We start from the raw sequence: 21251 nt of genomic DNA on the forward strand, positions 1-21251 counted from the left end.
ACATTGCAAGGTAATAAATTTACTCTTGGGATATCTGCATATTTTAACTCATAATATTCTTTCTGTTTTTGAAGATTTTGCAAAGCAGGAGATTCACCTTCACAAACTGAAATATATTTCCTGCCTCTTTTGTATGCAGTGTAATATAATTACCCTCTCTGCATATCAGGCTATGTCGCATGGTCTGATCTTAGCTTCCCTACAGCTTCAACTAGCAACGGTTCAGTATCATTACATTGTCACTAAATTACAAGTAACCCCAGTGTGTAAATTTTCCCATGAGCTCCTGCCTTTATCGTTTATTTCTGTACAGCCGTTTTCAGTGGGCAAGGGAAGTGACACCTGCCTCCTGACAGTTCATGCTTCCTCTATACCTCTCATTACCATGGTGACAGCTCTTTGTACAGAAATGGGAACTTTCTAATTTTGATGCTGTTTTTGCTTGCAAATTCAATTCTTCAGTGAACGTGAAAGTTATCCCTACATTAAAATCAACCTGTATTTTTAAGGTCACCCTACTTTTCTTTATGTAGAATATAAAATTTATCTTTAAACCCACCTAGATTATAGATGGGCTCTTGGCTCCATGGAGGAACGTAGAAAGCTGCCTCTAGGTAAAATGGCAGGAAGGATGGTACAAGAGGAAGGTGCTGGTCTTAACTCTGCCATTCCTGGCCCCGCTAATGGAATGGGAAATAGGTCGAATTTGACAGTCCCAGTGCGTGACCACTAGCAAATGTCCTCTCCCCAGTGAATCTCAATTTTATCATCTAGAAAATGGAGATACTACCCCATTGTCTATAACATGGGGCTAATGTCTACCTCACCTATTTCTCAGGGATGTTAAGAGAGTTAAATAAGTTGATATATGAGAAAACGCTGTGCAAACTATAAAGTGCTGTGCAACCTGCAAAGTGCTGTGCGAACTGTAAAGTACTATCCAGACATCATGATGGTAACTTTTACTAAGTACAAAGACCAAGCTGTAGTCTTTGTGCAAATTACCTCAGTGTGACTGCTGTTTCCTTCTTTGGAAATCTCAAATTGCCATCTGATTTCATTTATGTTTGTACTCTTTGAAGCTATTTGATTTACAGCTGGCACTACTTCCTTGTAAATAGCACTATGCTCACATCACCCTAGGGGCCAGTGTCAGGGCTCACTGCATAAAGGCCTTTAGTTCAAGGCAAGAAGGACTAGAGGCAAGTCTTTTAGTGATTGCTTACACGTTGCTGACCTGACCAGTAGCCCACAGCCAAAGCTCACTAACACCTACGTGAAAATGTCCTCTTTCAGCCAGCATTAAAATATGTCATGAAATCTTTTAAAATTAAAATTAACATCTTCTTTTTTGTTTTACCTTTTCTTTTAAAAGCCACTTACGATGTTTTCTCAAGCCCTACAACATCAGATGAGCCTGAAATATCAGAGCCCCATACAGGTACACCAGCCTCTCAGTTCTTTTTGTGGATGCCAGGTATTCTGACAGTACTGCACCTAGTTCTCCCTTTCATTTTTGCAGAATGAAAAAGTGCACTCTCTAGAGCTCCACAGGAGAGCCATGGCAATCTGTGTCAGGGAAGTGAATTCTACCCAACCTCTCCCATTGAATGATTATTTCTTCACATCCATCAGTAAATAAACTCTGCCACATGTGGGAGATGCAGATGGATTAGGTTGCCACTGAGGCACAGTAAAATAATTGCCTATCTCTCTGTTGTTCAGAGTCATTCTAAAAAGCTTTTAGATCCTTAGTTTTCCCTGGTGTAGTGGTTCTCCAGTGGGGGTGCTTTTGCTCCCTTCCCCCTGAGGAAACATTCGGCCATGGCTAGATATACTTTTGGTATCTGGGGAAGGTATTACTGACATCTAGTGGGTAGAGGCCAGGGATGCTGTTAAACCCCTGCAATGCACAGGACAGCTCCCACACCAGAGTCATCCAGCCCTAAAGGGCAATAGTGCCAAGGTGAGAAATTCGTCTCTAGAGCAATCATGTCACTCTTTTGTCTATAGAAGTTCAGTTGGGTCTAATCTTTGGCATTCACTTACTGATCTGTCTACAGTGAGTTTAATTCAGTCCAATAGTTCCTTCTAGCAAGTATTTATTGAGCACTTACTAAACTAGGTACTTCAGGAGATTCAAAGTAAATAATACTGGTCTGTGCCACACAAAGACGTATGTCTGGTATTTGTGTGTGTGTGTGTGTAGCCTTATCTTAGCTCTATTGGCGCCATGATAAATAAAGGCAAATAATTTTAAACAGCAGAAAATTTTAAGAACTGAAATAGAATGCTAAGCAGTTTAAGAAACAGAGGGAAGGAACCAGAAAAACCACTTGAAAACAGTTCAATATATGAAACATTGTTTTATCATGGTTTAACATTTGAAGTTTGCATGTTTTTAAAAATGAGCTCATCTTCAACTCCTAATGAATCACTAGTTTTAAAATGTTGGTCAGCAATCTCTCAAGTGCTGTTGATATTTTTCCCCATTTGAGGCATAATTTATTACTCTGGAATTTGTATTTTATTCCTGGGGCCTTCTACTGCTTTTAAAAATGTTGACATTTATTCCAACAGCAACAAGCGATCCATTTCTGGATTCTGTCCCATCTAAAACTTCTAGAACTCTTGAACAGCCAAGGGCAACACTGGGTAATGTTTTAAACAGAAAAATTGTGCCTTGTTTTCCATCGAAAGAAAATCCATGTAAATGCCTTTCTTCCAAATGACCATTTCATTCCATCACATCTAATCATTTATTTCTTTCCTATTTCTGGATATAATATATATTTTTTCCTGTAATGCAGGCATCTTATGTTCCATTTTGGGCTCTCTCTCTCTTTTTTTTTAAACTGTAATAGATGATATTTTTTCCATCCTTAAAGGAATGAAAAGCTTTGAAAACTGCATGGACACCTTCATCATCCATATCCTCCCATCTCGTGTGTTTGTGGCCTGTATCACCTCTCTTCCATGCATTGAGTCTGCCTGGAGTCAGCTACTGAACAATTTCATTCTGACCTTTTCTCCACTTTAAATTATCATTTCATCCACCAGCTTTCAAGACAACATTCATGCATTTTTCATCCTTAATCATGTCCTGGTAGCATGTGCTTTGTAACACCATCTAAAAGCATGCTGAAACTCTTAAAATACCTCATTTTAACCGGAATTACTTGGTGGGATGGGGTGTTTGTGTTTTCAGCTCCGAGTGAAACACCGTTCGTTCCTCAAAACCTGGAAATCTTTACCAGCCCTGAAATGCAACCTACAACACCTGGTAACTAACGACATCTGTATAGTTGTGTGCTTTGAAAGAATGGATAAAGTGACAAAAAGAATCGGTCGTGTGTTGGCCTTTTCAGAAAATTTTCAGTAGTAAACATTTCCCTTCATTCTCTACCATGAAATTCTTCAAAGAACTGGGTTATCTGTCCTACTTAGCCTTGTGATAATCCTTGAAGAATTTTCATGATCTTGGTGTCTCTGTATTTTTTGAATTGAGGTAAAATTAATATATAACATTATATTAGTTTCAGGTGTATGACATAAAAATTCAATCTTTGCATACATTGTTTTATTAGAAAAGAAGTATTATTCCCTTTCTTCTTTTAGTATTATTAAGAAAGGGAAGTATTATTCCCTTTCTTCTTGTTATTCCCTATACTTCTTTCAAATTTGCCACTGGAAAATAGCAGCAAAATTATAGATAATAATTATTTTAAAATACGTTCCCTTCAGTTAGCATATTTAGATACCACTTGATCAGACTATTTTTCTCAAAGTAGCCTAAGGATCAAGAGCACCAAGTAGGCTCTGCAATCCTGGATATGATAAAGAAAGATGAATAAAAGAGTAAAACAACATATATTCTATAACAGAAAATTATTGGAATAATGAAGTTCATTAACTCCTGGTGAGGTTAGTAGTGAGATATAGAATTAAAGAAGTTCTGAACCTTCCATTCTCTAAATCTCAAATATTTGTGCTTCTCCCGTGCTGTTCAGTAAATCACCTTTTGAGTTCTTAACTGTACCTTGTGTTCTTAAATCCCACAAGGGTCCTCCCTTTCCAGTACAGTTAAGTGAACAATGTACCTTCAATTCTCATATAGACATTTAATTCCTTTTGGCTCAATCAACACTTACTTATTGAGTGCCTACTGTGTATAAAACACAGTGCTGGGCATTCTAGGGATACAAAGAAATAAAAGCAGTTCTTGCCCTCAGGAAGTTTACAAGTTTACAGTTACAACCTGATTGACCCCTGGGAAATACCATTTATCAAAGCTACATTAAATCTTCTTTCAGCTCCCCTGCAAACTACATCTGTCCCTTCTACACCTAAACGACACTTCAGGCCCAAAACACCAAGAACTAAACCTGGTAAATAACTGTCTCTTTGACCTTTCAGGATATTTAATTCCAAATAGATAATGTCCATCTACTTATTAAAAAAATATTCTATAGATTAAACATTCTCTGTAAAATTTGGAATTGACTGAAGATGAATAATTAATGCAAAATAACAAGTATCAAACATTTTCAATAAGATCTTATTGAAAATTATGTGAATGATGTTCTTTTTTTCTGGGAAATACTCTTCTTTAATCAAAGTAATACGTAAAGATTTTTTTTTAAGTACTACAAGGCTTAGATTGAACAAGAGGAGTCCACTGCCCTACCCTATTCTACCCCTGAGACCCATTCTCCAATTCTTTACCATGTTTCTCTTGTATTTACCTCCACATTTCTAAGTAATATGCTGCTGTTTCTTGTTAGATCAATTTTAGTGAATGATGTTCTTGCATGCAAATTTTGGTATAAACATAGCAGCAAGTCCTACTGTCACAGTGATATATACTGTAATTTATTTTCCTGGCATGCATCTAAGTTTAAGTGTTATTAGGCAGACAGTTCCTGTTTTCGTTGCCTACTACTATGTTTTCAGTTTTGCACTAGGGCAATGGCTGAGATGCAGAGGACATGACTCTGGCTTTCCAATTGCTTGTATTTTTTTTTTTTTAAGATTATATCATGAACAATGAGAGCAATGTAAGATTATACAACCTGCTTGTGAAACTATAATACTGTGTGGAAGCTCAGAAGAAGAAAGTAAGAGTTGAGGATGTAAGCCTCAGAATACATGTAGGGTTTAGAGGAAAAGGAGAGGGAACAACATATATCATGGCACAGAGTTTGAGGTAAAGGTAGTTTATCAACCTGGATGTGATATTCTTCATTGTCGAAGAGTACACTCAGAATCATGCTCAACAAACCAGGCTTTGATTATTCCATTGCTTATTACAATTTTTTTATAGCTATACTATTATGACTGAAGTTTAAAATTCTTTCCCCAAACTTTTACTCACTGCATACTTTGTAAACACTGACTAAATATGACAGGATTTTAAAAGGGTCATTCAGTTCCTCTTTGGAGGATTGGGTTTTTTTTATTGTCTCTAGAATATTTTAATTTTTTTTTTTTTTCCTTTCCACCACCAGAAAGAACCACAAGTCTTGGAACAATTACATCTAAAATTTCTAAAAGCCCTGAACCTACACGGACAACACTGGGTAACAATATGTCCTTAGTAAATATGTTACTTCATTTCACCACGGAAAGTCCAGTATGCCAGCTTTTATGTAATGTCTCAATCACTGTTCTAATTGGATCATTTCAGCAGTACTAAATTATCTCATAGTGCACATCAACTCCAAAACTTTCATGGTTTTGGATAGCTGGCCATGTGGTGGTTGATGTGAACTCAGCATTTAGACATCGTCCTGTACCTTGGAGAGCCGTTAAACCACTGATGATTTCTCATCTTCTATGCAACCATTGTTTTTAAAGCTGCGTCTTATACACAGTTCTCCATTTTTTTGAGTAAGGCCCTCCAGTTCAACTTCATTTGGAAAAACAGCTTTCTGTTATGGCGTTAGTAAAATTTCTTTATGCCGTAGATCATGACATTATACCTATCAGTAAATATTAATTTTAAAACATTTCTCTTTTCTGGTGCTTAAAGATTTAGATGTGGCTGAGAAATGTGAAATAAGGTGCAAAATCATTACACTGATTTTGGTTTTCTAATCATGGGTTAAAATCACTGTCTTTGGGTAGTTGTGACTAGTGGCAATGTTATTTCTCTTGAAATGCTTTCTCAAAAAGATGAAAATTTATTACTGTATTTTCGTTAAATGGTGCTCTGTGAAATATTATTTTAATGGAATCCAAAATCATCCAAGATGATGGGTTTATAGCACTTGAGGTATAGGTTTTCCTTTTGCGGTTTTAGACACTGAAATGCCTAATTATTGATTTGTTGATTATTTTGTTTCTTTATTTTTCCAGCTCCCAGTAAAACACAATTTATTTCTTTGAAACCTAAAATCCCTCTCAGTCCAGAAGTGACACACACCAAACCTGGTAATTACCCTGAGCTTTATTTTGATATTCCAAAAGTAGGGTTGAAAAATTGTTTTATGCCACTCTTTGGAGCAAGAACTTCTGATTTGCATCTTGGTATTTGATACAACTTTCCATGAAAAGAGTGAAAGTGCGATGAAATGATGTCATTTATAGCCAACTCCTCTGATATTATCACAGCATCTCTCTGAGCTGTGTGGTGTTTCATTATGTTCATGACGATCACAGAGAAAGCACAGAAATAGAGTGGTGGGAAGGATTGAGGACTCCCTTGTCTAGGACTGTGAAATAGTTTCCAGTGCCAAAGTTGATTGGAATTCGGATCACACTAAACAGTAACCTTTCAGCTGAGAAGTGAAGAAGTCTTTCCATCCCCTAAGAACTCTGCCTTGTTTGGGGCCTTCTCAGTTCTCAGGCTGCATGACTAGCAATGGTTGTATTTTCCTAATGTTCTATGGCTTCTTTCTAAATTGGGTCTGATTTCCGAACACTGACTTCTTTTTACTTCTCAGGAGACATTAATGGTGTTTTGCTGAAGAAAAGAAGGCTTTTTTTTTTCTTCTTTTTTGCAGGGAGGGGTTATTCTGTGTATGTAATTAAAAACAGACAATTCCCTGCACAAGGATTGCAGGACATGTTAAATTATCAAATTTTTTTTCCATCTATCCAGAATGTATACAACAGTCTGAAATGTTGATTTATGAGATTGTATATGGGGAACTTCATCACAACTCATTATTTTCATCAAAACTTTAACCCCTTAGCTCTGGGAAGAATATATTTCTCACTGTAATATGGATTTTTCGTTAATGTGTATTTACAAGGTAGGATTATTAAAGCAAGAGGTTTTCTGCTTAAGTGGGCATGATTTGTTTTTGTCAAAGACATGGGTAAGAAAGAAAAGTGTAACTGCTCAGAAGGAGAATTCTCATGACTCCTTTTAAAGAGGCAGTGAGATTTCCAGGTGTTGTAGGTGTCAGAGGGAAGGAAATTATGGATTAGGCAAAGGGAGTATAGTTGATGCTGTGACCAGGGGTGAGGTCTCCAAGTCAGAGAAATGGAATGAAGTATGCTAACTCAGAGAGGTTATTAGGAGAAAGAAGCATAGCTAATAAAACTCAAGAGCCCTAGCAGTTTAAATCATAGAACTCTGACAGTCAGCTATCTGAGAGAAGGATTTCATGTACATTTATTTTAAAATTATGCCCAGAGGACTTTAGAATAAGGTAGAAACTATTACATTTAAGCTGTATTTTGAATAGGGACCTATTACCAAGCAGATCGAGAAATATTACTCTATGTTTGGGTCACCAACTTTATTTATTTATTTTTTTTGAATTTTATTTTATATTTTATACAGCAGGTTCTTATTAGTTATCCATTTTATACATATTAGTGTATATATGTCAATCCCAATCTCCCAATTCATCCCACCACCACCCCCTGCCATTTGGGGTCACCAACTTTAAGTAAATGCTTTTCCAATCTAATTATTTCTGTTGTTACAAGATAAAATTTGAAAACATCAAAAAAGTCTCCAAATGTTGATTACCATTTATTCATGATAAGCTATATTATTACTTTTAGTGGTTTCTGGGGGAATAAAAGGTTTCTGAGAGGAAATTCATTAATACAAATCAGGGTGGGAGAGTGTATTCTTATCACTCTAAGGTATTTAAGCAAAGAGATTTCTTAATTTGGCATTTCCCTTTAAAATGTGGGAAATTATTTGGAAGCTAATGGGTTTATATTCCTTTGATTTCTACCTTCTAATCACCTAAGAATAGCCACACTTTTCCCCTAACAGCAAGTATCACCACTTCAGAATCTGTGCCTAAACTTAAGCTAACTCAAGTTGACTTTGCGTGGTCTGAGGCAACACACAGTAATGACTGGTTCTCTATAAACCATTGCTTGGGTTTTAGCTTTTTAAAATGTATTTATTTTATGGCAACCACCACTATAGCTCTGCTAAATACTTCTTTTCTTGCCAAGGTACAAGAGAGCAAATAAACCACCAAAAGCTTTTTGATTTGAGTCGTTCATTGCCTTTCTCAGCCCTCTCCTCACACTCTCCTGTTTTTCTGTTTCACTTTCCATACAGGCTGCTTTTGCTTTGGTTTTCCTTTGAGGTTAAGCTAACGAGTAAAAACCCACATTGGTTTTGGTTTGTTTTATAAGCAGAATCCAGCGCTTTCTTGAAAATCCCAGCCATCTACCATGTCCCAACTTGTCTGCCTCATCCAATGAGAATTGTTTCCTTCATAGTTAATTATTGAGATTGTAATGACATTCGGCTCTTCAAGCTTTTAACGATCTGACAAAAAGGGAGAGACCTCCCATTACGGCTGTTTGTTGTACGCATTTCTCTGACACGGTGGACGGAATAGTAAATTGTAGTCATTGCTAGTCACAAATCCATGAGAGAGTTTTAGTTTTCTTTGTTTTCTGCTGAGGTGAGTGGTGTAGTTATTTGCATGCCACTCAGCTTTTTTTATGGAACATTTTTGTACTTTTATCGGTAATACCTTAAGGCTATGAAATAGAGGAAGTCTTATGAGAAGATGTATTTACTTTTAATAAACACTGTCTTTTATTAATATTTTTATATTCAGGTGAATTGGAAGCTTAATTGATGGGACTCCAAACCTATTCGGCCTCAGTCTCAGGAACTGAAAAATGCTGATTTTTCTTTATAAAATTCAAAGACAGCATTCTTTGATCTTTGTGAAAGCTAAAAGATGCTACAAGTACCAAATCTTACTTTTTCACACTTTTAGAAGGCAACTTTGTAGAAATTAAAACCTGAATTACAACCTCAAAGTTTCAAGGGAATTTTTGTTTTTTTGCTATTTTCAGATGTGAATGCTTTTTTGATATTTATTATATTTAATGACTGATATTTACTATTTCCCTTTCTCCTGTAGACTCTGACATTTAGCCACGCCCCCTCCCCCTCCCACACACACTTTTTTTTTTTTTACTTTGCCTAGTGTACTTCTATCTGGTACATCACTGCAGCTCTGCCATTCATCTGTTATAATCTATTTCTGACAAGTTCTTGAGAAATCAGAATTCTTTTTTTTTGGCCACAGACATTCTAATGAATGATGCTACGTTTCAGTAACACCTTGTGCTATTATGCCTTGCTTTCAGAATAAATGAAAATTCTCTATCTGAATTTTTTATTATTATAGTTTCTTTTTTAGTTGCTAAAGAGTCACTCCATGCTTCCCCCAAACTTTCCATACTCCCTAGTCCAGAAATGTCAGAGATGACTCCTGGTAAATGTAATATAAGGCATATATAAGTGCAAAATGATTTAAGTTCTGTTAAGCTGGTCAGTAGGTACCATATTAATTGGTTTCTTTCCGTAAGAAAAAAAAAGTCAAAGAATCTTCACTTTGTTTTGTATTTCACCAGTTGATTTCCTTTTTTATTTTCTTCTTGAAAGAAAAGAATTCTTTTTGTTCTACAGAATAAGAAACCTCTATTGGATGATCTTCTTTTAAAAAACCCAAATAGACTTTGTAACCAAACTCTATTCAGCATGAGGTATAATTTACTTACTGCCAATCTGAATGGCATTGGAGAATTTATCTGTCAGAATATTTATATAATATTGTTCAATTTATTCAGCATTTGATGACATCTGAGACTACTTTCTGACTTCTATTGATTTGCCCATTTAAATGGAATAAATTTCATGTGTAAATCAATTTGTTCACCAGCAATAGATACTAGTAAATACGGGGAACACCGTATGAACACTTGTGGCCCTTTTTAGACTGTAAGTTCCATTCCTATTTTTTTGTGAAAGAATATCAGATCCAGTCAGGCTGAAAATCATCCCAAACTAACAGAGCTCAGGCACGGTCACAGGTCTGATGGGTCTGTTGCCTCTTCCCGTTTTCTTGGGTGAAACCGACTGTCCTGCATGAAAATAAAATGGCAGGTGAACAACCTCTGAGAGGCTACACTGACTTCCTTTAATGTAATATCTCCTCAGGCACGAGGAGCAGTAGTGGGGAAAATAGCTAAAAATCAACAACAAAAATTAGAGTTCTCTATTCTTTTTTCTGTTGTGGTTTGTGGAGAGGCTGCAGGGTGATTGAGCTTTATTTCATAAGCCAATAGAACCTGATGGTTCACCAATGAGAGGACACTTGTTATGGTAAAGGACCTTTAATTTCTAGCTTAAATGGTGCTAATCAGCATCCCCTTTGATAATACTTGCTTTTATTGCAGCCCTGGAACCTGAGACTCCACCACCATCACAGCCGCCAATAGGTAATGAAGTTTCCTTTAGTGAGTGAAAAAGAATTCTCTTTCTTTCACACCCTCTATGTTCAACTTTGTGCTTAGCTTTGGCTTTTCAAAAAATTATTTCTTTGTTGTCCTTCAGATCTTTCTTTCAGCCATTTTTACCAGAAGATAAACTCCCTGCTTGTGCTTAAGTGGAAGCTCTGAGACAGCCATGAAAGCCATACTGATTTTGATCTGTCACGTTCCTTGTTGTCCCTCCTTATATTTGAGGACCATGTCCTGAGCTTGTTTTAACCTGGTTATTTCCCATAGAGGACCATGGCTTCCCCAGGACATATTTATGCTTTCACTTTTAGAGGTGTTTTTCTTACTTTCAAAACTCTGACATTTGCAGATTTTCTTGAAAAGCATTATGGTCTTTCCAGATCTAAATATCCTGATGTGTCACTAGGAAATTCATTAAATGAGAGAAATATAAAAACTCACCCCAGTCTATGTAGCTTCTTTTTCTTCAAGAGAGAAAAAACTGTTCTGCTAGTGCCGTCTTAGCAAGTTATTCACATTTTCCTTCATAACATGAGCTGTTGGTTACTTTATTGCATTTACATCTTCCAAATGAGAGTCATGCCTTTTTTTTTTTCCGTTTCTCTTTCCAAACTTAACTGACCAGCTGCGTTTTTGTTCATTTCATCTAAAAACACAGGAATCTATTTACATAAAAAAGGAATTTCTTATATGGATAAAAGTTTCACCATTTATGTTTGCTCAACTTAGTATTTAAAAATTAAGCATTTTTCATATTTTAATACAGTTCATCATTTTTCCGTTGATTTTGATTCCTTGATCAATTTTCATGCAGTCTTAGAACCTGGAACACTGGGAACTAAACCTTCAACAACAACATTAGGTAATGCAGTGAGTGACCTACCTTTTTTTCCTTTTCCTGACTGCTGGCATCTTTATTAACAGGCTCACATTAATGGATTTGTTCATTAATGTCCATTTGTGTGTGTGTGTTCTCTATTCCTTTGGAGAAAAATTTTAAATCCTATAGTCTAAAAATTATATCTCATTCTTTAAAAGTTGCCTTCCCTAAAATAATTTGAGAATTCAAAGCCTTTTTGCACATGTTACTGATTTACAGATTTTCTTTTTATTGGAGTATAATTGCTTTACAATGTTGTGTTGGTTTCTGCTGTACGCCGAAGTGAAACAGCTATATATGTATCAGTATACATATATCCCCTCCCCCTTGGACCTCCCTCCCACCCCACCCCCCTTCCCACCCATCTAGGTCATCACAGAGCACCGAGCTGAGCTCCCTGTGCTGTATAGCAGCTTCCCACTAGCTATCTACTTTACACATAGTAGTGTATTTATGTCAGACCTAATCTCCCAATTCATCCCACCCTCCCTTTCCCCCACCCCACCCCATGTTGATTTGCAGATTTTTAAATGCTAAGCGAAAAACATTTCCTTTGGAATCTTAGGCCAAATTAATTTTAGTTTTTATCCCTAGTGGCTTCTAAAAGTAACTTCTCATGTTCCTGTTGAACATATACCTTCAAAAATTTAATGAGACTGTCTTCTCCAAGCTGTACAAAGTTCTGAGTTTTCCAACTCAAAATAGAATAGAGAGATCTTTTGAACAGTTATTTATAAATATTTGGCAAAAAATAAAAATCCATTATTCAAGACCTCATTTAACTGGGTAAATAATGATAGAAAGTTGCAAACAGAAGGATACATATCTGCAATAAATCAAAGGGCTTAAATGTGCTTCTAAGATACACGCAGTATTGATGGTCAGTTTGTAGGGCCACCGTTCGTGTATTAACTAGCTGATTTTCTTTCTTCAGCTCCACCAAAGACCAAACGACCAGGTCGTCGTCCCCGCCCTAAAACCACACCTAGTCCAGATGTGCCCAAGTCCAAACCTGGTAAATGTGATGTTCAAGGTTCCAATTAACATAGTGGAATATGGTAGTTTCTGATATAGTAGCTACCTACCACCTAAATAGCTGGGCTTTAGGAACCAGTGTAGTTGATTTTTATATTTAAGGATCTATACTTTCTAAATGCACGTTTTATGAATACGTTTATATTTTTATTTGTAGTTATTAAGTATACACAGCAGTAAGCTGGGCCACTAAGTGGATCGTTAAAGTAGGGCACCGTAAAAATTTTATACAAGATGCGTATTCATGGCAGATGAGATGTGGGAAAGCAATAGGGAGAAGAGGGGCAAATGGGAAAAATAAAAAGGAAAATCACATTCAAAAAAAGTACACGGTTTAAGTAAAGATGGAAGAGTAATGTTTCCTTCCTCAAGATGCTGCTTCTTGACATAATTAGTATTTTTGGTTTTTTGCCTCTATAGCTCTGGAACCTGCTACGGTACAACCGGAGCCCTTGGTGCCCACAGTTGGTAATTCTGCTCTCCTCCAATTGCTTTCCCAGGTTGTCACTTTTGCTTTTCCTGCTCTCTGCCCAGGCATGACTGCAATTCTATACACAGTGTCACAGTTTTGTTCCGTGCTTTCCCTCACCTTTCCTATCTGGGTCTGAAGAGCCTGAAGATAGGAGACTTCTAGAAGAATTCTGTGTGCTAATTCAGGGAAAGTCTGTGGTTTTGAACACAACTTTCTGGTTTTCCACAGACCCTCTGTCCTTCCATCACATGTCCTTGTGTAAAGAAAACCATCTACTCTTTCTCAGGGACTTCCGTGCTCATCCTGGACTTGGCAAATGGCAATGTTTTATTCCAGTGTCATGATTACCATTTCATTGCTTTACTCATTCAACTTGTAAGACTTTCTCCATTTTAAACAGCTGCATGAAATAATGGCTACTTCAGCTTTTCTGTTTCTCTGAGGAATTTTTTTGAGTATGTTTTGATAACCAAAGTCACATACACTGTTCTTTGTCTAGGGTCCAGGATAAAAATAGTATGGTCTTTGTAACTTGAGAATATTAAAAGTCTCAAGCTGGTTTTATTGTTTTCAGTCCTAATGCTGTTTTGATTATAATTATTTCATTATAATTTCTCAACATTCACAATAAATCTGTCACTGGTTTACTTTAGAAAATTCCAGAAATAAATAGCCATGTAACATGCTGTACAATTTCAAGTATCTATGGGTTATTTTCCTGATTTCCTACTAAGCAAGTTTCAAATTTCTACCTTACTGTTTTTATACTGGGGAAAAGAAAAAAAAAAAACCTATCCAGTAAGAAACAGAACTATTATACTTGTCATTTTAAAAATTACTTATACAGAAAAAAGTCTTCTTATAGTTCTCCTTACTTTTGTTGAGAGACACATTTTGAACATTTCCTGAAGATTTTTTTCTTTCAGAAAAATCAGTAGGAATGGACACATTTCCCACCCTTCCCACCCCAGGAATTAATTTTGTTGTATATTCACTGAATTTATATAGTATCTTTGCTTGAGCATATGTGTCCTTAATTATTGACAGTTACAGCTGTGACTTTAATACTTTTTTCTGTAGCGTCGAAACCATCCAAAAGACCTAAAACTACACGTAGACCAGATGCACCTCAAATCCAGCCTGGTAATCTCTACTTTCAATATCTTAATCTATAACTAGGAAAATGGTGTGTAAGTAGCGCTAATCTTGACATTCACAGCTCTGCCATGACACTAATTATAGCACCTTTTTTCTTCAGATTCAAAATCACCAAAGCAATTACTTCCCAAACCCAAAACCACAGCAAAACCGGATACGCCACCACCTAAATCCGGTAAACAATTTCCAGTGCTTCGGCTTAAGAAGCTTTTTCTTTGGGGATGTTGCTGAAGATGCTTACAGTTTGTCATATCATAAAAGCATAGAAACCCCAATACCATGGTTTTTTTGTTCGTTATCTTCTCAAAGTAGCCACACTTGTGTTTCATGTGTTAAATGAACAAATTAATGTTTGGGAAATTAATAAATTTTATATCTGATTGTCTGACAGATTCCACTCTTAAAGCATTTTTAGGTTGTGTGTTCTCAATTCGGGTTTGTAATGAATAGAAACCTGGTTTTTCTGTATCTAGAACATTTTTGAAAGTGATTTTAACAGCTACCACTAGGGAGGCTGACCCTGTGTTCTTCCTTTATAAGCACATGGAGATTGGCTTTCTCTAAAATGCCTTATTGGCTTTTCAAATGGTACCTGTTAACTAAGTGATTTTCTACTAAATAAGAAGATATTATATAATAGTTCTGAAAATTCAACTGTTTTCCAAGTGACATTTTCTCCTAAGATGCCGATTAGTATAAAATTCTAATTTACTGAGAGCATCTCTCATAATAAATAAGTCTCTCAAGAAGGCAATTTATATCAACTTAGAATAAACCAAGTTCTGTGTCCTGTGAATTAAGCATCAATGAGCACCTAAAAGTTTAGCTTTCCTTACTTTTGTTTCTTATATCTGTTTATTTTTTATGGTGCAGTCTTTGAGCCTGTTACATTTGAGACCGAAGCGCCCTCCACAACCATAGGTAACGATGGATGTCTTCCCTCTTGGTCAATGTTTCTCTGAACTTGCCCCTCTCATCTCTGTCACTGTCTGTAGTCTCTTGTGTAAACAATTGTCATTCATCCTCTTTTTCATTCATTCCCAAAAATTGTTTACTATTTTCAACAGGGACCTTTTTACTATAATTAGGCATTCTTACAGCTGCCGCTCAGCTTACAATCCCTGAATGTTTTTTGTTCTTTGATCATCTTCAGAGATAGTCAGATTGCTTGCAGCACTTGATGTTGGCAAGAGTCACAGGTGCTCTCTCCATCCATCATTCAAACCAGGACATTTTTGAAATCTCTGCTTTTATGTATGTATAATTTATGATGTGGGAGAGGAACAGTGAAAAAGCTGGTTGGGGCTTGAGAAAATACAAATTGTCTCTTTCTCCCAAAAGTCCTTTCTTCCTTGATTCCATACTGTTCGAATGCAACTGGACCTTTCTGTTGATAAATTCGTCTTGTGGTGTTGAATTCCAAACAAAATAGGGATTTTCCTTTTTTGTTTGAAGGCAATCAGCTTTGAATATTGTTTTGTCCTGTGGTTCTCACTTTCCATCTCTTCCGGATGCCATGTTTTCCTTTAGTTCAGAAGATGTTCTCAGATGTGGCTTAAACCAACTCTGTGCTGTGTTATCTTGGACAGTCAGCAAAAGGCAATCTCCATATAAACGCTTACAGAGTTTTTGGTGATATTTTAATGTTACATTTAATCTTATGGACTTAATGAAAAATAGAGACACTAATTTAAAACCAAGGAGTCATAAGTCTTAATTTTATACCAATGCCTAATTCAATCATTGCAGAATATTAGAGAATTAGAGGAATCCTGTTTATTCAGACAAAAGTTGAATTATTACTTTTCAGACTTTTTTCTTAATCATCTCTGTTCCTCACTTGAATAGTTATCTCCCAAGTATCCATTTGAAATAAATGAATAAATAAGGACAAATTGTAACAAAGAGTATCACCTTTATTGTGGAGAAAGGGCACAAGCTTATCTTTTGCATAACTGTCACAAATCTCCAATAATCAGACTGATTAAGAACATTTTTAAAAATTCTCACCACTACCACCACTTCTCAAAAAAATATATTAATAATGGTGGTGAAAACCTTTCAGATACTAACAGAAGGTTTCATAATAATTTTTCAGAGTAATTTAAAATACATTATCAGACAGTTAAGAGATTTTTGGAGCCAAATTTCCAATACAGCTGCAATCATATAATTAAACACCAAAAAACCTACTTTTCATTGGCCTCACAGGGATGCAAAGTGCAAGGGGTATGGCTATTTTGTGAGATAAATGGGTACCCGAGTACAGCCAGTTATTACAGAACAAATACTCTTTTTCCAGAGTTTATAAATGCTTTTTAAACATTACAGGATTAAAAGGATTCATTTTCAAGATAATTTTGTTTCTTTTCCTATGTTTCTTAAATCTTCATTGTTTATTGTATTGCTTTTGGTCAGTTCCTGCCACAGACATTGAACCTGTAACTCTGAGAACTGAGGCTCCTTGGACCACATTAGGTAATGACCTTTTATGTCTTCAGGCAAGAGCATTTTCTCTTCATTGTCCAGTCAATTCCATTACTATGTTGGTCAAAAGGTTTTCTCTTCTGTAAGATTTTTTCATCATCCCTTTTTGTCACTCAACTATATTCTTTCATTTTGAATGTATTGAAGATGTTTAAAATAAGTCACTTGGTTAGAATATAAGCATCTATGAAGCTAGGGCAGAGTATCTATCACCCACATTGTCCAGCTTTCTTAAAGCTTTACAGAGCCAGTGGTTCTGCTGAATTCCAAACGCAGTTAGGAGTCTCTGCCCTATAAACATCAGGTATAATTCTGTGGCCATCAAAAGAAAGTTGTTTTAAGATATTCCAGGCATTTTTATGGTCTACCAATGATTTTAAGAAATGAGATGTGTTTAGTCTAATAATGTTTAATGGGATATATGCCTAACCCAAGTCATTTCTAAATATAATCTCCCCAAAGCAGGTGAGCCTGTGTCCCTCTCTCATGTGATGTAGACAAGCTGTGCTTCTGACATCCCTTGGATCAGGGTTCTCTTTGAAACTCTGATACCAGCAATAACAGTAAAGTTTTCAGATAATTAAAATAATGCTATATGTTATTTCTCAAAAGAACTGTCAGCAGACAACCCCCCACAACTTTTTTTTTTTTTTGGCATATGGATGACAAAGAAAATTCCAAACCCCAGAGATGAATTTCTCAAGACTCCAGAAAATCTAGCCAAATTTTAGAGAACCTAGAGCCATGTATCATCCTTTTTTTCTGGAGTCATAAGACAACATTAACCAGGTTCCTTTCTTCAGCTCCAAAAACATCACAAAGAGCAAGAACACGTCGTCCACGTCCACGGCCACGGCCACGGCCACGTCCACGTCCCAAACATAAAACCACGCCAAGCCCAGAGACATCTCAGGCCAAACTAGGTAAATATGTGGTTCCTGGTACCTGTGGAACCTTGTTGGATGTGATACTATGGTGGGAGTGTAACTCGCTGCCTAGTAACCCTGTGATCCTTCAGGATGGACGCCCAGGTTACAAGTGCTCTAGTCAATACGTGTGACTTCCTCACACTGCTTAGTATCTTCTTGGTACCTTGTATTTTATTTGCTTCTCTCACCATTCGATTACATTTTCTCTTTGATTGTGGCTCAGCAAAAAGGTATCTAGTTGAGTATCTAGACTATTTAGTTCAGTTGGTCTCATATTTGATTAACTGCCACATTAGCATTTGTGAGGAATAGTTTAGAAATAACAAGGGACTTGGCTTCGTTGAGGGAGGAAGCTGCTCTTGTGTGAAACTGTTCATATATGGATAGAAAGGAAAATGGACAAAAGCAACATATTTATTGAGTTTTACCAACTGTTAGACACATAGTTATTTCTTAGAGAAGTGAAAGATCCATGGGCTGGTAAGTGTCAGGTGGGCCTTGAAATGTGTATAGTTTGTAGATTTGTTGGCGGGATGAGCAGGAATAACATAAACAGAAGCTGGAAGGTGCCATATGTGTGGATGACAGCAGAAGGATAGGACTTAGAAGTAGAACTTGATTGTGAGAAAGGAGAAGGGCAATGTTTACTTGGCTGGTGCTCAGAAATTGTGGTCAGCAGTGCTACTTTTAGATGGGTCTGTGAAGAGGACCTTGAGTGCCTGACTTCAATGATTGGATTTGAGCCACTTGGCTGCAGCATACTCTCCGATCAGCCCTTTTCTGTCCTGATAACAGAGAGATGAACTGGCAAGTTTTGTAGACTGAATGACCCTTTGTATCTTGCTCTTTTATATGGCTTCGTTTGGACAGAGGTCTTGGTCTTTTTCCAAAGTGGACTCTTAACAAAAAAGAGCATTGTCTATTTTGGTTATTCATTACCAATATCTGCTTAAATATATCAACAATTGCATCTATCATGACATAGATGTAATTGTTTGTTTTCCAATATATTGTGTTATAAATTATACTTTCACATTCTTTTCTTACAGTTGTTAACCATAATGTTTTTAGACAGATGCCTAAAGATTTTTCTAAGCAGAGTTTTCCATTATATTATCAGATGATATAAAAAGCAATACTTGTAGGTAACCATGTGGAGATAATAAGGGTATAACCATTTCGTAATATCATATATCTTTGTACCCTCACCTTAGAACTTTGAAATTTTGCTTTCTGGCAGTAGAACCACGCTACTCTAGTGAAGTTCATTTTCAAGAGAGTTTGGTGACTTTTCTTATGTGTTTAACAATTCTTTTTTTAAATTGCTTTTGATCATTTCTTGCTACAGACCTTGAACCTGTTACTACTGGGACATCTTTAGGTAATGATCCTGTACATCCTTCAGCAAGTACTTTCTTTACTTGTTGTCAGACTTATCTATGTTTTGTAGAGACAATGATGTCATAATTTGTTGTCATCCTATTGCTGTGTTCATCGTAAAATATAAAAGGCTTTCTTTCTAACATTAATGTGTATAAACTTTAATTCAAGACGTCTATTTGCTGCATCTCCCAGCTTGTAATTGCATCATGTCAATCTGAGTCTCTGTTTAAATAGTACTGTTTGTTAGAGCTGGGGGCTAAATGTGATTCTCCATATATTCTTTATTTAGACCACCAATATAGTGTCAATTATGATACCATGAAGTTTCTTTAAGCATCTTACTTTCTATATTTCAAGTTCTACATAACTTTTTTTTTACTTTATGGATGTTGCACCTAATTTTGTGTAGTTATTTTAGTAAATTACCAAGTGGAAAATTTGCCCAAGACTAGTTGTTTTAAATTATAAGTGAATAGTATAGGATGGTTTGAACTTCTCTCATGCTGTCACAGTTTAGTGTGATTTCTCATTAGGGACACTTTCAAGAAAGTGATAGTCCCTCATCTTCATTTCTTAAACATAATTATAATTTTTAATCTCTAGAGAATTCTCAATTATAAAAGAAAACCTGTTAATATATTGAAGGAGAAAATTTCAAACCAAAGTAACAAAGGTGTCTCCACTCAAAAGAACTCTGGCAAGTTCTAGAAAGCTTAGAGCCCAGTTACATCATCCTATTCAGAGGTAAGGGAGCCACCAGCACTATATTAATCCTAACTTTTCTTCCTTCAGCTCTAACAACAACAAAGAGACCCCGTCGTCCACGTCCCAAACCTAAAACCACGCCCCATCCAGAAGTACCTCAGACCAAACTGGGTAAATATGCAGTTTCTGGTTTAAGGAATCCAAGCATTCTACCCTAGCTGGGACCCTGAATTCTGTGCACATAATTGGTACATGCCTTATATATCTCTTAAGAGTAAACACTATTCTTCTTATTAATCCCTTCTATATCCCCATAACCATATTAGCAACTGTGAGACAAATCAGAAGTAGGAATTATGTTTTATTTCCCAAACATTTTATACTATAGTTGTAAACAAAAGCTGTTCCTGCATAAACAGGTAGAAAATATCATAGGGCAGCATGTTTATACAAATGTAAAATAATTTCTGGAATAGTACAAATGGTATATGCTAGAAATGTAGTAAATATTTGGAGCAGGAAAATGATCCAGGATAATTAGGAAAAAAAATCAGTGCAGAATTTAGATGAGTGAAAGGTTGAGGGAACAAAGGCTGATAAACAGGGAATGTGCTGAAGGAAGCTGGTGACCAGACAGAGGATGATTTGTTGATAACACTCCTGTTGAATGGGCCTCTATAGGATGAAATTAAAGGGACTGGGATGTCTACTCAAGAGCTTAAGTTTGATCCAGTGGGCTTCAGTGATCCTTACTTCTACACAGGACCATGCTTTTTCTATTCTTAGAACTGAAAATGCTTAGTTTAATATGATACCACAAACTGAGAGGTTGTTCCTCACCTTATTATATTAAATGCCACTCTCTTCACTAAGCACTTAGTCTCTTAGTGAGTATGGTCTCAGCTTCTTTTTGGCTCTCTGTTCTATGTGTGGTGGGCAGACCCTAGGGTGAACCTCTACTCCCCACCCCCTCTACCTCTCACCTCCCACCCCTATAGTTCCTGCCTCTTGGTTTTAAAGCTTTTGTGTAATCCATCCTTGCCCTTCCCTTTTCCCCTTCGAAGCATTATTTTTACTGTTAAGATGAATTTTCTGACATTTCATGCACTCACAAAAATCTCTTTGATTTCTTTTCTTACTTTTGATCAGTTCCTGCCACAATCCCTGAACCAGTTATTCTTAGGACCGAGGCTCCAGGGACAACAGTAGGTAATGACACATTATGTCCATAAGCATCTGCTCCTGCTCATTTCAAACCCATTTTGTCACTGTCACAACCACAAGACTCTGTGTCATCCTCTGTTGTCATTCAATTACTTCCTAATACATTGAAGAGTATTAAAACAACTCATTTGTTATTAAAAGAATCAAGTATGAACTTAGCTTAATATACATATTTGTAAGGCAATGCGTTTGAATTTGTGGCATCTCATCCCTATGTAACCTTTTAATCACATTC

The 21251-nt window shown here is 36.3% G+C and overlaps 1 protein-coding gene across 12 annotated transcripts in view; it reads left to right on the top strand.

Annotated features, from left to right (window-relative positions):
• The window catches only part of ABI3BP (ABI family member 3 binding protein), a 263791-nt gene that overhangs the window by 148884 nt on the left and 93656 nt on the right, over positions 1-21251 (top strand). For 10 of the 12 annotated variants that reach the window (XM_007164013.2, XM_007164015.2, XM_028168601.2 and 7 more), the window contains 18 exons: positions 1376-1441; positions 2581-2655; positions 3209-3283; positions 4314-4388; positions 5508-5579; positions 6358-6432; positions 10681-10722; positions 11558-11605; positions 12558-12638; positions 13079-13126; positions 14211-14273; positions 14389-14463; positions 15162-15209; positions 16707-16766; positions 17579-17698; positions 19053-19085; positions 19880-19963; positions 20942-21001. In XM_007164013.2, the coding sequence (XP_007164075.2) occupies positions 1376-1441; positions 2581-2655; positions 3209-3283; positions 4314-4388; positions 5508-5579; positions 6358-6432; positions 10681-10722; positions 11558-11605; positions 12558-12638; positions 13079-13126; positions 14211-14273; positions 14389-14463; positions 15162-15209; positions 16707-16766; positions 17579-17698; positions 19053-19085; positions 19880-19963; positions 20942-21001 (1200 nt within the window). The remainder of the gene's footprint in view (positions 1-1375; positions 1442-2580; positions 2656-3208; positions 3284-4313; positions 4389-5507; positions 5580-6357; positions 6433-10680; positions 10723-11557; positions 11606-12557; positions 12639-13078; positions 13127-14210; positions 14274-14388; positions 14464-15161; positions 15210-16706; positions 16767-17578; positions 17699-19052; positions 19086-19879; positions 19964-20941; positions 21002-21251) is intronic. The other 2 variants (XM_028168656.2, XM_007164022.3) reach the window with 1 other exon arrangement.

Source organism: Balaenoptera acutorostrata, chromosome 4 (assembly GCF_949987535.1).
Source record: "Balaenoptera acutorostrata chromosome 4, mBalAcu1.1, whole genome shotgun sequence".
NCBI classification, from domain to species: domain Eukaryota; kingdom Metazoa; phylum Chordata; class Mammalia; order Artiodactyla; family Balaenopteridae; genus Balaenoptera; species Balaenoptera acutorostrata.